The sequence below is a fragment of the Lathamus discolor genome, chromosome 18 (genome assembly GCF_037157495.1).
Source record: "Lathamus discolor isolate bLatDis1 chromosome 18, bLatDis1.hap1, whole genome shotgun sequence".
In the NCBI taxonomy this organism is placed as follows: Eukaryota; Metazoa; Chordata; class Aves; order Psittaciformes; family Psittacidae; genus Lathamus; species Lathamus discolor.
In genome coordinates, this window is record NC_088901.1 from 3,918,492 (window position 1) to 3,940,328 (window position 21,837).

General features: G+C 53.4%; 1 protein-coding gene across 1 annotated transcript in view; it reads right to left on the minus strand.

Annotated features, from left to right (window-relative positions):
* Nucleotides 1–958: 958 nt before the first annotated feature.
* SDC3 (syndecan 3) overlaps nucleotides 959–21,837 on the minus strand; it is a 40,649-nt gene continuing 19,770 nt past the window's right edge. Inside the window, exons 2-5 of the mRNA XM_065697592.1 lie at nucleotides 11,694–11,811; nucleotides 10,309–10,928; nucleotides 8,322–8,592; nucleotides 959–7,216 (exon numbers count right to left, since the gene is read on the minus strand). Of these exons, the coding sequence (XP_065553664.1) occupies nucleotides 7,050–7,216; nucleotides 8,322–8,592; nucleotides 10,309–10,928; nucleotides 11,694–11,811 (1,176 nt within the window). The 3' untranslated portion in view covers nucleotides 959–7,049. The remainder of the gene's footprint in view (nucleotides 7,217–8,321; nucleotides 8,593–10,308; nucleotides 10,929–11,693; nucleotides 11,812–21,837) is intronic.

Consider the following 21,837-nt stretch of genomic DNA (forward strand, 5'->3'; position numbering starts at 1 on the left):
ACCTCAAAGGAAAAATGGGGTTTGTCCAACACAGCAGTCTGGGACCCTTGCTACAGGTTATATAGAACAGCAGTTTAACTGTCTTTGTGCTGGATGAAGCAGTTCGTGATGGGGCATGAGAACCTTCAGCCAGAGGCCTATAAGGTAAGCAGGGTCCAGGCTGGTAGGAAAAACCAGCAGCACTTCAAAAACCATACCCCAAAGCCAAAGAAAGTGATGTTCCCTGAAACTCATGCCAGCAGTACAGCAGAACCGGGGCTGGGGGCACATTTGGAACATGGAGCACATCCAGCTCATGGGGCTGCTAACGTCCTGGGTCTTGGCATTGGCCCTTGGCTGAAGCTGAGTCTCGAGACAGCACGAAGCCATACAAAACATGCCTTCTGCTGCAAGCTGGGATGCATCCATGGAGGTCTGGCCTCTGCAACACAGGAGCCGGTTAAACACATCCAAGTATCTCCTTGTGGAGGCCAAGAGCATCGCTGCCAAGTCTCTCACCACGTTCGCTTCCAGGAATCACTTTGGAAAGGAGAACTGTGAGAACGGGACCCCAGGCCAACAGCCCAGGCTGCTTCCACCTCCTGCCTGGGGAGGGGATGGCTCTCACAGCTCGGAGATCTCCTGCTTGCTGGTGACACTTGCAGGACATGGGGACACTGGCTTGGCTGGAATGCTCCGTGCTGTTAGACACATCTGTATCACTTGCAGCATCCCTCCGCATCCCAACCTCCCCCGTGGTCCAGCACAGGCACAATGGGGTATGCTGGGGTGGTCCTCGCTGCGCTGGCTCCTAAGCATCTCTGCAGAGTTGCCATGGAGACCATTAATTAACCATCATCCCTCCGTATCAAGCCCTGAGAACAAGTGAAACCTTTTCCCTTCACCTTCATTGCAGGTTGGCACAAGGAAAGCTGGGGCCAGGCAGACTGCAGCAAGAAAGCAGGCAAAGCCCTGGGCAGACAATGTTTAAATGACTTTATTTTTATTCCTTTTCTCCTTTTATAAATGGGCACAGCACAGAAAGAATTAAAAAAAATAGACAGTACCATTAACAGTGCTCGATCCATTGGCAAAAGATTATTTTTTAGAGTCTTTTTTCTTCTTATTATTATTATTTTTAAAGTTTTGGCCATTGAGTAAGAACAAAAAACAATTGACAAACATTTTCTTTCCTTTTTGCTTTGTTTCGTTTTTAACAGACACTATGAAGCAGTTTCAGTACTAAACTCTAGGAGAGTTATGTACATACCAAAAATGTTCGGTTTAAGATATGTTTCCTATTAAAAATATTTACATGCATTGTTTTGTCACCCCCTCCCCTATTCCTTGCAAGGTAAAACGTTTGCGGTTTCTTCTCATTTGTTGTTCTTTTATTGGGAATTTAAATTAGCTCCAAAGGAACAGTGACGTGGGGCTCGCTTGTTGGGCTTTTCCTTTGATTTCTTGGAATTTTCTGGAAAGGGATTTTTTTTTTTTTGGGGGGGGGATTTATATCAATGGATTTTTCTTTTTTTGTGGGTTTTTTTTTTTTTCCTTTTTCTGATTTCTACAAGAACGTTTCATGTTTATTTACAGGAGAACCAATGGGTGGTGATTGATCCTGGTGGTGAGCGTTGAGAGAAAAGCATGTGATTTTAAAAAGGAGTTCTATCAAACTGCAATGGATATACATTTCCCTAAAGTCAGCAGTTCTGTCTGGTTTGATTGTCAGCTGTACTCTTATGACTTAGACCAGGGGGACCCAGAACAGGGGTAGCTTATGCACTTAAAGTCACTGGTACCCTTGAGGTCTTTGGAGATGCGGTGGATGAGCTGTCTGGAACGTGGGGTGAAAAAAACCCATCTGGGCATCACAGGAGCATCTCCAGGGGTGTCTTTTTCCCAGAAATAAAAATAAAGCATTAAAAAAAATACCTCAAAAGGGAACCCAAAAAAGGTTTGTACACTCCAGACTGAGACTTCTCTATAGAGACTGGGTGTGGATATGTCCGCGGAGCTGCAGGCACAAGGTATGTGGGACAGACCAGAGCGAGCACGGAGGGGCTTTGGCTGCTTCACCAGCATCCCAGTTCCGCTTCAGCTCCAGATGGGGATGCAGCCATTGGAAAAAGGCTCCTTATCCCCAATCCTGGCACACCCCAACCCAGCGCTGAGGTGACCAGGGTCAGGCCACTGCTATGATGGGGCAAAGGACGGAGCTGGCATCATGGGGTCAAATCCTGCACCCCACAGCAGAGCACAAGGGCTGCAGCATCCAGCACACGATGCTGGTTGATAAACCCTCCTCCTCCTCAATAGGTGCAGAGTTTACATTGAACCTGTGCACGCGTGCGTGCTTTGCACACACACGTATATACATATATACATACATATTAATTACATACACATATATATACATACATACACAACACACCCATCCCTGTCGCCGCAGGCTCCAGCCCAGCCGAGCAAGCTGGCGAGGTGCCTGGTGAGACGCCGGTTACTCCAATAAACCTTTCAGTGCTGAAAGCTCAATGTCACTTTAGGAGCTGCCAGAGCCTTGCAGAAACCCTCCGAGCCCAGAAACACTCATAAAAAGGGTGTTTGGGGGGAGCTAAGGGGGGAATAATAATGATGATAAAAGAAATCCATTCTTTCAGCTGATGGTTTTGTTCCCGTTAAAGCCTCCGTGCTGGTGACTCATGGCAGGGGTCGGGTAGCTCTGAGTTATGAGTCTGGGGAGCAGGAGCCAAGGTTCACAGGGAGCAAAGCAGCTCCTAGCCAGGGATCTTTGGCACCCACCAGGCAAAATAGGGAGGGAATGGGAACTGTAGAGGTAAAGCAGCACACCGCAGCACACATCCAGCTCAGTGCCATCATCTGCCCTGCAGCAGGATCCCCCCAGTACAGGGATCCGCTGCTTTAGTTTTGAAAGGTCCAAAATCAGAGATTTCTGGAGAAAAAGGTGCAGCTCCCTCTCAGCCCTGCAAAACCTGTGTGGGGCTGGGTCCTGCTGCTGGCTCGGGCCACCTCCATCCCTGCCTGTCCTATCCTCCCTCTTTCAGGTCCTCATTTGGGCTCTTGTGCATGGTTTCTGATCCTCCCTTCTCTTTGCCCCTCTCCTTATTTATGCAGCCCAGGAGTCATTGGTCACTTCATCATTCTCCAAGGCATCAGCTGCTGCAAATCACAGCAGAGAGAAACTGAAACCCAGCAGAGCCGGGAGAGGAGCAACTGCCACTATTCCACCCCTTACAACTGCAGCTTCCCTAAGACTACAGAACTGGCACGGCAAAGAGGCTTCCTTCAGCTCTGGTGTATCACACACACACAAGCATGCAGGAAGGGAATGGAAAAGGAAGTGGGAAAGCCCTACTCCATGCCCATGTGGCTGCTCATATCCTTGGATGCACAGCTGGAAGGACGAATACATCTGGGCATTACCCCAACTGGGAGACCACAGCTGTTCACGGGGATGTCATTACAAGGGATGTGCACAGGCTGAGTTTGTGCAGAGGGCGATGATGACAAATCCATCAGGCTTTGGGAGGGGATGATGTGGGAAATGCTGCCATTGGAGTTGATTTTCCTAATAACTTGCTCTGTGGCCAAATTGACAGCTAAGAAAAGAGCTTTTGCTCCTCCTCCCTGTGCTTTCTCGCTTATTCCCCATCCATCTTCGCACCAGGAATCCCTCAAAAGCCCCAGAGATGTGTGTCTATGCAGAAGTGCCTGCTGGAGGGAGCAGTTGTGCTCCACTGCCACCGGCTTGGGACCATGAGCCACAACACATCCTGTTCATGTGAGTACCATACACAGCCTCAGGGATGGCCACACTGCAGCCCACCACCACCACCTCCATGTTACAAACCCTATCAGCATCTCTTAGCTGGAGTTCATTGGGTTTTTACCCATCCCCATCGCACTGGCAATAAAGAGCTGACGGTATTTGCAATTTGGTTTGGAGATGGGCTTCCCCCAAAAAGATCAGCCCACGTTCAGCTTCATCTCACCATCACCACTACAAGGGAGGCCCAAGATCAGACATCCTCCAGCAAGACAAGGCTTTTGTTCTTCCAAGCATCAACTCCAACCACTAACCCAGTGCTCCTGGGGAGCTGAGGCAACAGGAAAGGCTCCATCAATTTATCAGCAGAAGAAGGTGGGCTCCAAGAACGTAAGACCTAAGTTGAGCTCCCATCCCCTCTCCAAGCAGAGAGCAATACAGCAAAAGCATGGAAGCAGCAGATATAGGACGAACTAAGACTTTGGACAATTCTGATCACCAGTTCAATTGCTTTCACCTTATTTTGCCTGTGGTTGTCTTGTACTTCTAATTACTGCAAGAGAAAGCGCTGCCCAGCCTCTTCTTGCCATCTCACTTCCAGCCTTCCTCACTTCCGAAACAGTGATGGATTTAAGTGCCGGGATTACAATTTAACACCAGCTGAGTGAGCCGAGGTTAAGCTTGAGTGAATAAAAAATTGTATTATGGAACGTCAGACTATTAAATGAGGGGAAAAATGGCATGAAGAAGATTAGGGAAGCAGCTAAGAAAAGCAGCATTTAAAAGATTAAGCTGGGAGGGGTTTTCTTTAATGCAAGCTCAAAGATTAAGTCCATGTTTTTCCAAAAGATGGTGATTTTGAGTGGCCTCGATACTTGCCATGTCCAACTCATTATACCATGAAGAGGCTCAAGTTCTGCCACTCCCCAACAGCTAGGGCCCTTTGTGTAGTCCCCCAAAACCCCAAAGCCTTCAAATCCATGAGTTGAAACTCTCCCCTTCAAGCAGGTTGGAGAAAATGGCTCTTGGAGCCAGGTTGGCACCAGCCTTCTTCAGATGTGGGGTCCCCTCTTCACAGCATCCTCATCCTCCACAGGCAGGATGGACCCAAGAAATGGGTACACACACGCTCACACACACATGAACACCATTTACCTTTCAGCATCACCATCCAAGGCATCCAACAGGACCATCTTTCCCAAACTAAAAGAACCAAAACGTTGACCATTTTGAGGCTGACATCTCTAAAATGGGGATTTCAGAGCTGGCCTGTACACAGGGGCTCTGCTCCTTACCCTGAAGTAAAACCAGGTCAGCGTTTTGGGTTGCAGTCTCTGCATTGGGCACCCCAAACATGTAGCCCAAACCTCACATCTTCACAACCACAAAGTCCCATCCAGCCATTTTAAGCAGTGCAATGAAAATTTACAGGGATTTCATTTCATATATATATATAACTGTGTATGTATGTGAGTATATATATATATATATATCTAAAATATGTGTTTGGCCTCTCAAATTCCTAACATAAAGAAGCACTGCTGTCTTGTAGACTCCATCAGGGTCATAAATCCCTATATCCACTAACACCCTGAGGGGACAAAGTGTCACTGTGTCTGTGCAGGTTAATTCACGATGCAACGGAGTCAAAGCAACTGATTCTTCTCCATTTTCCTGTTTAAATTGCTCTAAGAGCAAAGCCAAGGTCTCCATGGGACACCACTGAGATCACAACCGTCATGAAAACAAAGCTCCTTGACTGCATCACAAACAGTGCTTCAGCTAATTAAAAAGCCAACTCATTGAAATAGCTAATTGACTTTTCTGTGCAGAGAGCTTGCTCCAAGAAAATCTAGCCTTTCTAGAAGGCACGGTTGGGCTTTGGATCAGGCCCTGCTGCTCTGCACCTTAGGTAGCCTCAGGGGGGGAAACCACTGCACTTGGGTGGTGATGGCTTCCAGGATCTATTGCTCTCAGGCTCCTGGGTGCCCTGTGGGTTATACTGGAATTTAAGCAACAACAAAAGAAACACAAACCATCAGTCCTGGGTCTTGTAAATGATATGTAGCAGCCAACCTGCCCTGGGGTGGACTGGTGGGAAGCCACTGCTTTGCCTCACCTTCCTCATCTTCTGGGTGCAAGTGGCCTGGCGGGGACCCTTGACAAACCCCAAAGGGGACACGGTATTGCCTTGGCTTTGCATTTGTTATGTTGTGTCTGACACCTTGTAGGGCTTTCTTAACCCCTCTGGAGTAACAGGGGAGAGGATTCAGCTTCTCCATTTCCAACTCCTCTCCCTGCCAGCTCCCCACCAAGCAACGTCCCGCTCTGTTGTAAAACCAGTGCTGTCGGTCGGACTGCGCAAGCCGAGTTTTATTGGTCACAGTGAAAACCCAGCAAAAGCAAGGTCCCTTCTCCACCAAACCCCTCAGTGGCCGGCGACACGCGGCTTCTATAGGTTTAAGGTCTCTGGCTGTGCACAGCGATGCAGTGAAGCGAGGGGGTGGCAGGAGGAGAGCAGCAGGAGATACCCCGGTGCAGCTTCTTGCTGCTCCACAAACTCTCCAAAGAGTTGATCTAAAAAGATCATTCCCAGCGTACTGGCCACGTGTGTGTGTGTATTTTTGCCTTTCCTCACTCCAAGAGCAAACCCTGGGGCATCAGGTATTCCAGCCCCTTGTGCTTGTTTTCAAGGTTCGAAGCGTATTTGAGAGTCGTGTCCTCTCTTCAAACAGAAGCAGGGAGCAAGGAAATTCCTGCAAAGCAACCAACCCCGTTCAAAAAGAAAAGAAGAATTAAAAACAAGAGAGAGGGAAAGAAACCTCCCTCCTTTCCAAAGGGAAAAATAAAGGAAGATCAATCCAAACCAACCCCCCTGCGCCCCAGGGCTGGTAGAAGGTGTCTGGATCCCAGCGTCCGTTGTGTTGGTGGGAAAAGCCCAGTGACCTCCAGCCGTTGTTGGCAGCCTGAACACCCTGTCCCATGCTCACCAGGGTGCCCCCTGGACACGGGTTCCTTGGTGTCGGCTCCATGCCCCATGCCTCCCACTGCGAAAGGCCAGTGGTACTCGGTCTGAACTCAGCGATGCTCTGGGCACTTGGTTTTCCATCCTGCTGAAGATGTGTTTTCTCCTTTAGCTGTTGCAGGTTTTGCTCTTTAAATTCACAGTCTGATCCAAAGAAGAGAGAAAGAAAGAGAGAAAGAGAGAGACTGGATGAAGTAGAGGAGGAGGGAGAGTTTGGAGCGGGGAGGGAGGGAGCGTGAGGCACGCCAGGCTCTCCTTCTACGCGTAAAACTCCTCCTGCTTGTCAGGCTTCTGGTACGTCACGTTGGCTTGCTTGGGCTCCTCCAGCGTGTAACTGCCCTCATCCTTCTTCTTCATCCGGTAGATGAGCAGCATGACAAGGAAGGCAGCGAAGAGAGCTCCCACCACGCCTCCCACTATCACCGCTGCAACACAGACAAGTAGCACATCCATCAGTGCTGCCTTGGAAAGGCTTTCAGAGCAAAAAGGGGGGGGGGGGATAATTTTGGATTCCAGCTTGGTTTTGTGCTTTGCAACTTTCCTCCTCAAATCTATGGTTAAGAAAACTGAACATTAAAGTGAGGGGCGGATGCAATGATGTGGTTCAAGGAGCTTCAACAAGCTCCCCAAGTGCGGTGATCCTGAAGGGCAGGTGGGACCTGAAAGTGAATGACTGGCCCGAAGCAGCCCAGGCACAGAGAGAGGTCCCTCGTGCAAGGAGGGTGAAGAAAGTACCCCCAAAGAGCTGCTCATTTGGAAGCCTCCCAGCATCTGCCATGCTGAAGACCACCAGAACAATAGCTGCTTTGCTCTGCCATTGCCTCCAGCTCTCTTTAGCTGGTGATGGGACACCACATCACACTTCTGCCCCATCACTAACATCCCTTGCAGTCAGAGGTGGCCAGCTGGTTTTCAGCCAGTACCATAGCACATAGCATCACAGAACCATAGAATCATTTAGGTTGGAAAAGCCCTTTAAGCTCATCCAGTCCAACCATTCCCAGCACTGCCAAGGCCACCACTAACCCATGGCACTGAGGCCTCGTCTCCACGGTGTGTGAGCACTCGCAGGACCGGTGCCTGCAGCCCTGCCCTGGGCAGCCTGTTCCAATGCTGAGCACCCTCTGGGGCAGGAATTGTTCCTCAGCCCCATCTAAACCTGCCCTGGTGCAGCTTGAGGCCGGTTCCTCTTGTCCCATCCCTTGTTCCTTGGGAGCAGAGCCCAGCCCCTCCTGGCTCCATCCTCCTGTCAGGCAGTTGTAAGGAGCAATCCTTCCACTAACATCCTATGTTTTCCCTGGAAAACCATCTTGGCAAAAGCAAGCTGTGCACAGCTCTGTACTCTCCTTGCAAAGACATGAAGACCCTTGGGAACCCCCCAGCAGAGGCCCTGGAGTGCCTGTTGTGGGCTACCCCACATTTGACACTACCTCGATGTCCTTCCAAAGCCCAGCCCCAATCCTGGGGCATGGCCATCCCAGCTCTCTGCCCCATCCCTAAAGCGCCCAGCTCTTCCCCATAAGCTCTCACCTATCAACACTTCTTTCCTCTCCAGGATGTTCTTCTGGGGGAGCTGAGCGGCCGAGTTGCCAGAGTCTATCGTGTTGTCCATCAGCCCCGGCTCTGCGTTCTTGCCCAGCCCAGGTCCCGATGGGGGGGTCACCACTGCCATCACCTCATTGCCGAGCTCAGGACGAGTCGTCTCTTCCTCCTCCCGGATCTCAAAGTCCCCGCTGGGGCCGCTGCTGACCGGGACCTCCAGCTCGTTGTCGAGGGCTGTCGTCACCTCCCCTGGCTCCATCTGGGAGAAAGGACAAGATGGAGCAAGGGGACAAGGACCAAGGAGTGGTTCCTGCCTACAGCAGCTCTGATGTGTCCAGGGGAAAGACATCACAGTGCTGATGACAGCAGGGAACATGGGGGATAACGCTGGGGTGTCCCTTCCCCATGTCACTGATGGGGATGATTACATTACATCAAGCAACACAACCCCACATCTTGATGGTCACCAAAGGCTGAGGCCACTGTGGCTGAGCTGGACCATTCTTTCCATCCTGGGTACCCTGAGATGCACAAACTCTCACCTGCTCCCTGTAGCTCCCCCTGAAGAGAGCCCCACATCCCAGACCCTCATTTGGGCTCTCTGTCCCCAGTGTAGACGGATGGATGGCTGAAACACCTCGCAGATGCCTCCTTGCTGGGCATGAAGTGATGCAACTCTTTGTGCTACAGCAACATAGCAAGTGTAAAGATTGATGCCATCAGATGAGTCCCAGGGAGGTCCCTTCCTTCTCCTTTTTCTCCCTTCAGCCTGCTTCTGTGGTTGCAGCCCTGAGGCACACAGCACAGCTGGGAAGATGGGTTCAACTTTAGCCTAAGAGCTCATCTCAGTCTCCCCTCGGGCAGGTTCAAGCCATTCCCCTTGGCCTGTCCCTACAGGCCCTTGTCCCAAGCCCCTCTCCAGGTTTCCTGCAGCCCCTTCAGGCACTGGAGCTGCTCTCAGGTCTCCCCTTCAGGAGCCTTCTCTTGTCCAGGCTGCCCCAGCCCAGCTCTCTCAGCCTGGCTCCAGAGCAGAGCTGCTCCAGCCCAACCGTGACCTATTCATTGCCTCCTGCTCATCCCCACACCCGCAGCTCACTCAGGGCCAAATCCCCCTTTACATTCTCCCTTGTCGCAGCAGCCTGACCCGCTGCATGTCCACACGCTGCGCTGGACCACGCTGAGCATCCCTGAGCAAAACCTCCCTGGGATCCCTGCTTCCTGGAGCAAACAGCTCCCTCCACATCTGCCTCGGGATGTTACAAAGCTCAATGGGCCGAAGCTGGGGCAGGCGAGCAGGAGCCCTCTCCATATCACACTGCCCCTGGCATGAACACATGGCTCAGTGCTTCCCGCAAGCAGGCGGTTTTGTGACAGGGATTAATGGAAGGTCAGCGAGAGCCCCCAGCACTGTACGTACATCTACATACAGACAAGAGGGACTGGTTTAGACAAATCACTCCGCCTTTCAGTCAAAGCAGTTTTGAAAGGGCCCCTGGGGGGTTCTGAACGAGAGATGGAGCAGCACATTAAACCCCCTGCTCAGGACACCCAACGGGCTGGAAACGTTCCGTCAAGCTGGAATTGTGAAGCATTTGGGCCTCCCAGTGACAGGCTGCAAGGTGGGAAATGGTGCAATGAGCCCAAACACCAAACCCAAAGCACCAAACCCTGGCAAGGCAGGGCTGGGGGCACCAGGAATGCGTGGCATACCCTGTGTGCCACCCATCGTCTCTTATGCCAGCCCCATCACCATGCTCTGCCTGTGCTAACCCCCCCCCCCCCACCTTTAGTCTCCCATCTCCAGCCCTCCAAATCTTCCAATCTGCAGTGATTGGAAGACCCCATCATGGCTTTAACCTCACTCTGAGCAACAGGCAAAGGACGGATCAACACCAGAGGCTTCCCATCACCATTGCTTGGCTTCCAACATGGCCCACGAGCCCTTTAGCAGGTGAGAAGGGCTCCTGCCTCCTACCTGGGGGGCTTCTGTGGGTGGCAGCGTGGCAGGACTGGAAGGCAAGGCAGTGCTTTTGTCTGTGGGCTCTGCAGTCCTGGACGTGGTTGCTTTTGGCAGTGACCTGGGTTTGGCCGTGCTGGTGGGGACAAGCCGCGTCGTAGCCACCTCTGTTGGGGTGCTGGTTGCGAGGCTGGACGTGCTGGGGGTCTCCAGGGTGGTGGCCCGGGTGGTGGCTGCCTTGGTGACAAAGGGGAGCAGGAACCTCCTGATAGTGGTGGGCTTGGCAGCGGCCACGGTGGTGCTGGTGGTGGTGGTGGTGGCCGCGGTGGTGGTGGTCGTGCTGGCTGTGGTCATGGTCGTGGTGGTGGTGGTGGTCATGGTGGTAGGGGAGATGCCGGCAGTGGTACTGGTGGTGCTTGCTTTCCAGCTGGGGATCACTGGTGTCTCTGTCATCCTGGGGATGTACAGGACGCTGGTGGACTGCTCGGGGGTGGTGTCCTCTGCAGGGAAGGGCTCAAAGGGGGTAGCCACGGGCTGCACCATGGTGATGGGCAGCACGGCTGCCGTGGTGGTCAGAGCGATGGATGTGTCCGTGGGGACGCTCACGGCCGTCTCGAGCCCCGACTCTCTCTCAAAATCTGAAACATGGGGAGAAGAATGAAGGGTGAAACATTTCCAAGGGCTGGAATGTACCTGGAATGTACCTGGAATGTACCTGGCCTCACCCCCCAGCAATGAGAGCAGGGATTGGTTCCAGGCTCAGCTGAAACCAAGCAAATCTGCAGCATTCCACTATCTGAAAGGGGCTTACAATGGTGCTGAAGAGGGACCCTTCATCAGGGACTCTGGCAATAGGACAAAGGGTGATGGGTTTAACCTTAAACAGGGGAGATTTAGGTTAGAGATAAGGCACAAGCTCTTCCCTGTGAGGGTGCTGAGGCGCTGGCACAGGGTGCCCAGAGAAGCTGTGGCTGCCCCATCCCTGGCAGTGCTCAAGGCCAGGTTGGACACAGGGGCTTGGAGCAAGCTGCTCCAGTGGAAGGGGTCCCTGCCCGTGGCAGGGGTTGGAGCTGGATGAGCTTTAAGGTCCCTTCCAACCCAACCCAACCCAGGCTGTGGTTCTGTGATTCTATGAGATTCCCATGTGCTGGCCAAATTCTCTGTCTGAGGTCAATGAGACCTCTATAACACGGCATGTGCCATTGTGCCGGAGAAGGACTAATCCTGCCCCATAGCACCAGAGACTAAAGCAGGAAATGGAATCACCTGAGCCCGGCTTTGGGACAGTTCCCTTTGCTTTTGCCTAGGAAAGGGCAGGAGGTGGATAAGGGCAATCCCTCCCTCACATTCCATGGCAAGCCCCTCTCCAGTCCCACCAAGGACCCTTCCCCACAGCTACTTACACCCTGAGCCCGAGCCCGAGTAGACATCGTCCAGTTCATCATCCCCAAAGGGGTCATCGTCCCCGGAGCCCTCCAGGTCCACGGGCCTCTCGTAGTTCTCATTGCGCCAGCGCTGAGCCTGCAGCCGAATGGGGACACGTGTGAGCAGATCCAGCCCCAGCAGTGCTCGCACAGACACCCCCAGACAGCCCTCGAGGGATAACGCATGGATTTAACAGGCCAGGGAAGAGCCAGACCACGGGATCAGAGGCAGCTCAAACACCCAAATCGTGTGGGTTTGCCCCCAAAACAATTCACTGCTGCAAATCCTGCAGAGAAGCTGGTGTGCGGGGAGCTCTCATTGACACCAATGACATTTCCAATGGAAACAAGCCCTCTGGAAAAGGGGAGGAGAAAGCCCAACAACTGCTGTTGGAAACTAATGGGGAAATAATCAGTTTCTCCAGCTCATTATTGTTGGGTTTAGGTGATTTTTGTGTGATTCCTGGCACAGATGTGACAGTAACACACGCTTCCCAGCTGCCGTGGCTTAGGAAGTCTCCATATGAAACAATATCAGACTTCACATATTCCCCTGCTTTACAGTGCTAAAACTTGAAGAGCCCTTGCTAGTAGGGCTCTTAAACATCTTGTTTTGCAGATCAAAGTGTCTGCTGGTTGTGTTGCAAGGAAACAGTTTGACACTTCATTACAAGCCAAACAAGGAGTCTTTGATCTGCAAGATAGCATCGGATGTTCCAAGATGTAACGAGGCAGGTTGGTGCTTAAATTGGAAATGAAGGGGTTGAAGGGTCCCCATCACCTCTTGGAGCGTTTTACCTCTCGACAGAAGGCTGGGGTTTCTTTGTTTTCATTCCAGATTGGAACAAAAAGCAATCTTGAGGAGTCAGAAGGTTCCATGACATAGAAAATGGGCTCTTAACTCGTGTCGTGTCCCCACATCTCTCCTCCTGGAGCCCGGCAGCTCACAAGGGAGAGAAAACCCTTGGCTGGCGCAAGATGCATTGGGGCTGGAAGACACTTCCCAGGGGCTGTGAGGTGATCACAGCCCTGGTGCCCAAGCCAAGGAGAGTCACTGGGTGCTGCAGATGTGCCCCTGTGTCATCCAAAGCCCCTCTCCAGGTTTCCTGCAGCCCCTTTAGGCACTGGAGCTGTTCCATGGTCTCCCCTTCAGGAGCCTTCTCTTCTCCAGGCTGGGAAGGCTCCAGGCTCCAACCCGCAGCACGCGGCTCCCAAACAGGATGCAGATGCTTGGAGCTGGGAGCCTTTCCTCTGCGTCAACCCCAAACCTGCCCTGCGCAAACCCCTTCACCCGCTCCAGGCTGAGGGAGCAGGATCCCTGCCCCAGCCCTGCACGGATCCATCCCCTGTTGGAGCTGACTGCAGCAGGAACAACTTCACAGCAATAAAACACCTCGCAGGGCCAAAACTGGCTCTGTGGAGACAGCTCCCCTGATGTGAGAGACGTCTCTCGCACGCCTGCCCCTCACACACCAGCCGGCAGCAGAGCAGAGAGATTCTCAGCCAGGTTTTGTCCTAAGTGGATTCCAGAGGATCGGCATCAATCAGTGCTGTTTATACACAGAGCACTGCCAGGGATGGGGCAGCCACTGCTTCTGTGGGTACCCCGTGCCAGCGCCTCAACACATGTTCATGAAGCTGCAGTGCTCCTGCTGCTCAGGAGAGGTGAAATGGGACCTACTGTGGGATGGAAGAGGGTTTCCCTTCTCTTCCTTGTCTGCAAGTCTCTGGAGGCTGCTCCTGAGCTGCTCCTGCGTGCAGGGGGAGCTGGTGATACAAAACCATGGTGAGCAGCGACGGATGCTGGGCAACCCTTTACTCCGGCATCCTCCATCCTACCCCTAAAGAACAGCACAGCCAGGACCAGGCATGGGGCACCCTCTGACTGCAGCAAGCACAGCCCCAGCTCATCCAGCCTCACAAAGATTTACTGATGAAGCCTTGTGAGACATCTCCAGGCGTTCCCGGTGCAGAATGGGGGTGTCTGGGACACGGCTGTTCCCAACACAAGCCCCCACGCGGTACTGACATAACCCTCCTCCCAGCCAGGCTGCCCCAGCTGCAGCCCCGATGGTATTAGGTCAGGCTCGTGCAATAAATCTTGGGAACAGTCGGTGTTTATTTGGATTTACTGCTGCTTAGATCCCTAATGCTCCGCATGCCCCCAGCCCCACACAGCCCCCCTGCAAGGGGGGGGCTGCTCCCCCCTTGCCCCATAGGATGAAGGCGAGAGGAGCGGTGCTTTTGCCAGCCCAGGAAATCACAAATCACACAGAACGGCAGCTCCCAGCCTGCGGCTGCCTCCCACCCCTCACAGCCCCCATCGCATCAAAGGCGCAGCTGGCTGGATGTGTCCCAAAAGAGAAACCGCATCCAGAGTTTATCCCAGATCCTGCAGGCTCCAGGTCGGAGCGATTCCTGGGTGTGCTGGATCCATCCCTGGCTGCCCCTGCTCCCTGGGATAGGGTCACAGAATCAACCGGGTTGGAAAAGCCCTTTAAGCTCATCCAGTCCAACCATTCCCAGCACTGCCAAGGCCACCACTGCCCCATGGCGCTGAGGCCTCGTCTCCACGGTGTGTGAGCACTTGCAGGGCCGGTGCCTGCAGCCCTGCCCTGGGCAGCCTGTTCCAATGCCTGAGCACCCTCTGGGGCAGGAATTGCTCCTCAGCTCCACCTAAACCTGCCCTGGTGCAGCTTGAGGCCGGTTCCTCTTGTCCCATCCCTTGTTCCTTGGGGAACTGTGTCAAGGACTGTCCTGACTGCACTGCATGCTGGTGCTGCTGCCCCAGTGAGCACTGCAAGCACCAAAAGAGGGGTTTCCATGGGTTTCCTGCCTGCCTAGGACTGGGGGTGATGCAAGCCACATCCACCCCTTGCCCATGGTTGGGATAGGGGGGCCATGCTCACAGGACTCCCACATCCTCTGTGTAGCCCTTTCTGGGCGCCCAATGAAAAGCTGGGCCAGGCAGAGAGAGGCTCCTCAGAGCAGGGCAAAACCCCAGCATGGGGAGACCAAAGCATGAGGAGACCCCAGTGTGTTGCTGATCCTGGCCCCAGTGCTCCTTGCCCCGCACCAGCCCCAGCTCACGCCAAGGGACAGCAGCTCCATCCCTGCAATTACAGCTTCCCAGTCAATGGCTCTTGGAGGGGGGCACTCAACAGCTCAACACTGCTTGCCCCAGCCAGGCTTCATTAGGGAAATTAAACCAGTCAAGGCAAAGCTGCTGGAGGCACTGGAGCCCAAGACTCCAGCCGGGCCTGGGGGTTGCATCACCTTTGGCAATGTCTAAATCCATGGGAGGCAAAAAGGAGTGGGAAGGTTTAAATCACCCTGCGAGGTGCAGGCTCTCCACCAGGCCATGCTCAGGACTGTCCTGCAGAAAGGGAACTGCTCCACATGGCTCTGTTCCTCCCGGAAAGGGAGCCACATCCCTGTGGCTCAGCCCATGCCAGCCACGGAGACAGCCTGGGCCAGGATCCAGCTCTGGCATCCTCCAGACCCCAATCACTTGCCCTTTTTCCAGGCCTCCAACATCCAGAAAGGTCACAGATCTGCTATAGAAGGAAGTCCTGGTGCAAAGCGGTCTCCAAAGACCATGGACCAGGCAGTCAGATTTCAATAAACATCCTTCCAGTGCTCTAAATGACCCAAAATAAGTGCTAGACCCAAAGGATGCTCTGGAGATGACATGGCCACTACACCAAGCATGGACAACAAGAACATCCTCCACTTGATCCCAAAGGACCCTTCTGGTCCCATAGCCTCCACGAGGCTGAGCAAGATGGGCAGGAGATGATGCCCACACAGCCTCTTTGATGCCTCTGCTCTGCAGCTTGGCTGGACCGGCCAGGAACAGCAGCCAAGGGGCTGGAGCAGTGCAAATCACACCCATATCCTATGCTAAGAGCCTTGGAAAGCAAGTGAGAGCTCTGACCCTTTGGCCTGGGACTGCTGGAGCTGAGCAGGGAGATTAAAGAAGCTTCAGTCTCTCTCCATCCTCTATGCCCATCTCACCCACGCAGCACAGCCCCTTAAAGCTCATACAGCTCCAACCCCTGCCACGGGCAGGGACCCCTTCCACTGGAGCAGCTTGCTCCAAGCCCCTGTGTCCAACCTGGCCTTGAGCACTGCCAGGGATGGGGCAGCCACAGCTTCTCTGGGCACCCTGTGCCAGCGCCTCAGCACCCTCACAGGGAAGAGCTTCTGCCTAAGAGCTCATCTCAGTCTCCCCTCGGGCAGGTTCAAGCCATTCCCCTTGCCCTGTCCCTACAGGCCCTTGTCCCAAGCCCCTCTCCAGGTTTCCTTCAGCCCCTTTAGGCACTGGAGCTGCTCTCAGGTCTCCCCTTCAGGAGCCTTCTCTTCTCCAGGCTGACCCAGCCCAGCTCTCTCAGCCTGACTCAGAGCAGAGCTGCTCTAGCCCTCACAGCATCATTAGGGTGTTACAATTTTTAGGGTGTTCCCACTCCATGACAAGGCTAAAACCCTAAACCTGCCCTAAACATCAAACCCAAAATGTGCTGCCATTGCAAAAGCGACATTCGCTGCTGAGTGTCTGGGTTTCGCACCAGGAGGAACGGAACCTTATAAATCAATTAATCTTTAACCACAGGGAGAGGCTGGTTGGTGAACCTCCCTGGGATGTTCTCAGGCCCTTCACCAGTAGCCATCAGCATAGCAACGGTAGCCATGGAAACCACCTCCTCCATAGCGACGCATCCATGGCTGGTGCGGGGCGATGGGTGATGTCTTCCAGTGCATCCACACGATCCGGGTCTGGGGTCTGTTCCCTACTGGGGGTCATGGGGAAGGAGGAATTGAATGACCTGATGGGGTGGGCAGCAGGATGGGGGGGAAAGTTGCCTCCAAAACCATGGAGGAGGTCCTGGGGAGTGGTCCTGGTGGGGGGAGAAATCCCGACTCGATTCCCAGCATCCACTGCCTGTGAGACTTGCAGGGGTTCAGAGCATCACCCCACTGCAGCAGCCCTGGCTGGAATTCTCTGACCCAGTCTGGGTGTGATTGAAGGCTGTGGATGTTTCTAACTCTCCTGGCTGTGAGAAGCAAGAGTTTTCCCTGAATGAATCGGAAAGGACATAAAAAGAGCTGGAATGCGGTGGTTTCTAAGGCAGCTGGGATGCAGGCTTGGTTCATGTCCGGAGGTTAGGCGGGTGGTGATGGGGGATAAAGCAAGGTGCAAGGTCCCTTCCCTTGGCTCATGGGCAGTGTGCATGGAGAGCAGAGCCGAGCAACTCTAGAGGCAAAGCGAACCCCAGGAAAGCATCGCAGCCTGAGGAGCCCATGTGCATCCTCCCATCGGTCCAGCTGCAGTTCCCAGCACCACACGTGGGGTTTGAAATGAGAAGGCTGCTGCTGTGGGGAGAGCTGGCATGGCAAGCTGGGGATGAAGGTGATTTTATCCAAAGGTATGGGTGTCCACGGCCATCCAGAGGCCTCCAGCACAACTCCAGGGCATGAGATGGGGCCAAGGCAGGGGAAAGGATGCATATGGAGAGCATCAGCAGGGATGCAGGGACCAGCCTGCTCCACATCCCAACAAGTGGGCAAAGAGGAGAAGGAATATTGAACCAGTGTGAAGGCAGCCTAGAGAACAGGACAGGGCTGTAAAGGGAAGCACAAGGACTGGCTTGCATCCCATCCCTCCCTGTCCCCTGGTGCCAAGCACAGGTTCTTGCCTCTGCACCCAGTCGCCTGCCTACCCTGCTTGCAAAGCAAAGAGCAAAACCAGACAGGCGAAGTCCCAACGTTCTGTTTGCATTTCAACCCATTGAGACAGCTTTGGGAATCCCAAACCCCCTGGTCCCAGCAGCAGACCCACTGCCCTGCATGCTGCAAGGGCAAGGGGAGAGGACAAGGTGGGCAGGAGACTGGCTTTGGCCAGGATGGAGAGCTCAAACAGCAATGGGAATGCTGGGCTGTGTCATCCAAGAGAGATGCTGACTGGCCATGCTGGAGAGCTCGGAAGGACGCACCCAGGGTCAGAAATCCATTGGGGGCTGAAAACCGTTTTGTTCAGGAAAAACTGAGACCATACCGCAGGAAAAGCGTCGATTATTTCTTTGCTATTTTCCGCAGGATATTTTCAATTAATCACCCTTCGAAAGCGCTTTTCTGGTGTTTTATATAGCAAACCTCAATAGCTCGTCACAACATGTGATTTAGTGATACTATAAACAGTTGAAATAATATTCACTTGCACATAAAGCTGGAATGAAAACATTGTTTCTGAGCCTTAAAGACTCCACAATTCTTTTCCCACTACAGGCAAGAAAAAAAAATCACTGAATTTCCACTCTTGGATCCAAGGCTGCGAGTTAAAAATAAACCTGTCGGAAAGCTGCTCCAGACGGCATCTCAGTGGCACAGGGACCTGCTGCTTTGGGAAAAGACCTCCATGTCCCAGCATGGTCAGCCCCAGCCAATGTTTTGCTCATGGATTGATGCTTGAGATGGAGATGCCTGTGGTAAAGCCCGGGCTAGGAGGCAGTTTGGGGTGCAGGATGCTGACGGAAAGCAGAGAGCGGGTGATGCTCACAGGCAACTTGCAAAGTGTGGTGTGAGCTCGCACAAGCAGCAGCCAGGTCGCTTGTGTAACTTCATTCTTTCTGTGATTAATGAAGCCCCTGCACAACAGCTGCCTAAACCCCAGCGCATTCTGATTTAATAAGCCCGTTATTTTATGCAAGTAAAACAATCATTAACATTTAGCAAGGAGCAGCAATTATTCTGGCTTTGTATCGATTCTCCACTGCCAGCGCAGGCGACGCTGCGAGGAGCCACGCTGGGAGCAGCCACATCCCAAAACCTGCCTTCGGACACATACACTTGCGAGTGTTTAATCATCACATAATGAACTGCCAGGCCTGGGTACCCTAAACCAGGCTCAGCTCTTCCCCTCCTCCTTGGGATCGTCTGTCTCCACTGTCATTCTTTATCCCAATTCTTCAATGGATTAGTGCCAGATCCTACCCATTACAGAGTAAATATCCCCGAGCCAGGGCTGGCAATGAAAAGCAGCACACCTCCCGACAAGGTGGATTGCTGCTAACACCTCATCTCCCAGCACGCAGCGCTCTTACCTCCGGGGACATGGAGGAGAAAACAAAGCCAATCACAAAGCACAAGCCCCCACCTCCTGCTGCACGTAAAACCCTGGGGAAGAGGCACAAAGGAGCCACGCATCAGCTGGGATTGCATCAGGCAACGAGGTGGCTTCTTGGGGTCCCCCCAAGCACCCCTGGGATCACCGTGTTTGGCTCCTGCTGCATCCTCAGTGGGTTGAAGTGTGGCCCTTCGCCCCACAGCTGTGGGTTTGGCCAGAGCTGATGGAGCACTTGGCTGGGAATGGTGCTGTCGGCAGGCGCAGGAGTGGAGCAGGAGGTTCCCCAAGCCTGGATGAGCCAGCATAGGGAAAAGCCAAAGCCAGGCCCTGCAGACCCCTGGAGAGGGGAGAGTCCCATGGCACAGCCTGAAGGACCGTGATATCCAGCTCACTCACATCCCAAACCACCGGGGCCATCCATCCTCATACTCGGAGCATCCTGCTAACCTGGGGGGGGGGGGAAAGAGAGACCGCCTGCATGGGATGGAGCAGAACCAGGCCAGGCTGGAGGGCAGGGATGGTCTTGGGCAGCCAGGGTACCTGCACCCCCAGCTCTGCCTCCTCCACCTCCCACTGTGCCTGGCCAGGCTGATCCCTTTTCCACACCGAAGGATTCACAGTGTGCTCCAGACTCATTAATTCCCATGGGATTGCACATTGCCATAGCGACCTAGGCAACCCAGCACGATGCCCACAGCCCCCAGACCACCATCCATGGATGCTCATGGTGGGCTCCCTCCACAATCTCCTTCCCGGGGCTCGGGAGCTGCTGCCATCAGCAGGAATTCCTCCCAGTCATTACAGAATTGATTCAATTTGCTCTGCTCCGTAATCCTATTGCAGCTTAACATGCAAAACTGTCTGGAGCTTTTCTCACCTTCCACAAAGGCTCCTTTCAGAGCTCGCTCCTCTTAGTCTCGATGATAAGGAGCTGTGGGGCCACATGGGTAAGGATGTGCTGGGTGCTGCACCTTGCTGGAGAGCAGCCTCCTCTCGGAATTACTCTCCTAATTACACCTGAGAGGCTTTTGGTGGGGACCTGAACTAATTATTCCCACTTAACACCTTCATCACCTTCCTGGCTATTGGCCGTCAAGGGGAAATGAAAATGAATGTCTCTGAAAATAAATGATGAAAATGAGGCTATTCCGGCCTCATAAGGGGGTTTCTCCATTCCCAAGGACTGTCCTGTTCCTTTTGGGGGCTCACTAGAGAGTCAAAGCCCCCATCAGCCACGGCCACAGCTGAGCACGAGCCCTGCTGAGAGCCGGGGCCGGGGGGAGGTTGGCAATAGCTTGAGCTCCTCCACACACCCAAATCTCCTCGGCCAGATGGTTGGGTTGATTACACGCTTCCCAGGTCACCCGAGGGCAACACCAGCATCTCCACAGGCCCACCAGCTCCCAGTGAGGAGCCTCAGATAGGGAAAGAGCTTTCCCCCCCCCCCTTTCCACCCTATTTGCTGCCAGTGGGAGCCCATTCGCTTCCCTTCTTCACTCCCAGGGAAGGACGGATACAGCAGACAGAGAAAAGCCACCACCGTGCACCCGATGCCATGAGCTTCAAGGAGTGTTTGGGCATCACCAGGTTCAGTTTTAATCCACAACAAGCAGAAAGAGTGGAAGCAAATAGGTGTGGGGATGGTTGGATGCACAGCGCCTCGGACACTGGCCTCCTTGTTCCCCACCAGCCACGCTGCAAGGCTGGAGCGGGGGAAACCTAATCCCTGCTCCCTCCCTGCTCGGGTTTCTCAGCTTTTCTGTGTTCAAGCACTGAGGAGGCAGCAGCAGCAGCAGCACTAACAAAACACGATGGTGGCGTCAGCCCTTGAGACACAAGGATTTAACGCCCAGTGCATTACAAGCAAGGCTGGGATGGAGCAAGGTTTGCATGTGCTGCGCTCCTGACTCCTTCGTTTATTCCAAGCTCCTAAACCAGAATAGACCCTGGCAATGGGGGGGGGGGGGGTTAATCCTTATCAAGACCATCCAAGAGGAAAAGACCCCCAAGCAAAACTCAGAAGGGATGGGGGAAGAGCACCTGGATTAACTGAGGTACAGGGATAACACTGGGGACATCAGGTTCCTGGTGAGGTGCAGTGATTTCCTAGGACGGATGTGCCACTGTCACTGGGGGAATGCACCTGATTTCGGGGGTGTTGAGAGAGTTAATCAACCAGCACTTGAAAGACGTGCAAATACCAAGTGTTTCTTGCTCGACACTTAAATACTCACTTTTTTTCGCACCTTAAAAATAGATCAATGCATGATTAGATTCAGAGCGACCAGGTATTAGCACTGCAAAAGGCGTGTGAAAACCCCAGCTCAGGCTCCTTGCAAACAGTGAATGGTTCCCAGTGCACGTGGAAGAGCTTCTCACCACCAAGAGTAACCCAATTCCTGCTGTCTTGTCTCATCACTCAGCTCTCCTATGAGAATTAGAGCAGGATGGGGAGCTCACACCGGACTCCCTGCCCTCGCTGCCATGGCTAGAGAGGAGAGGTGATGCCACAAAGCAGGGAAAGGCCAATACCCAGTCTGGGGCTGCATCCTGGCTCTATCCAGCCCCTCTGGGCAGGAGAGCATCCATCCAATTCACTTCATTTTCCAGCTGCAACGTGAACCTCTCTCCCTCCAGAAGTGCTCAGGAGCAGGTTGACGTTTCCCACCCGCAGCAGATCACCACTGGAGCAACTCAATTGAGGGAGAAAAAAAAGGTATTTCCTCTTTCTAATCCACACACAAAGAGCCCTCAGCCTATATTTATCCACCCTGAACTTTATCTGCTGCAGTTATTCGTCTGGAAATGTAATCAATCTCCCTTCCAACAGCACCAGCCCCTTCAGCTCAGTGGCTGCGCTCCCCTCCGCATCCAGAGGCGTTCAGCAATGAAACCTGGTGTGTAACTAAGACAACAAATACACAGCTTTGAAAGCACAACTTTCCCTGCGCAGGAGAGCACCTGCATCTGTTCAAACTCTGCTTTGTGCAAAGGCAGGAG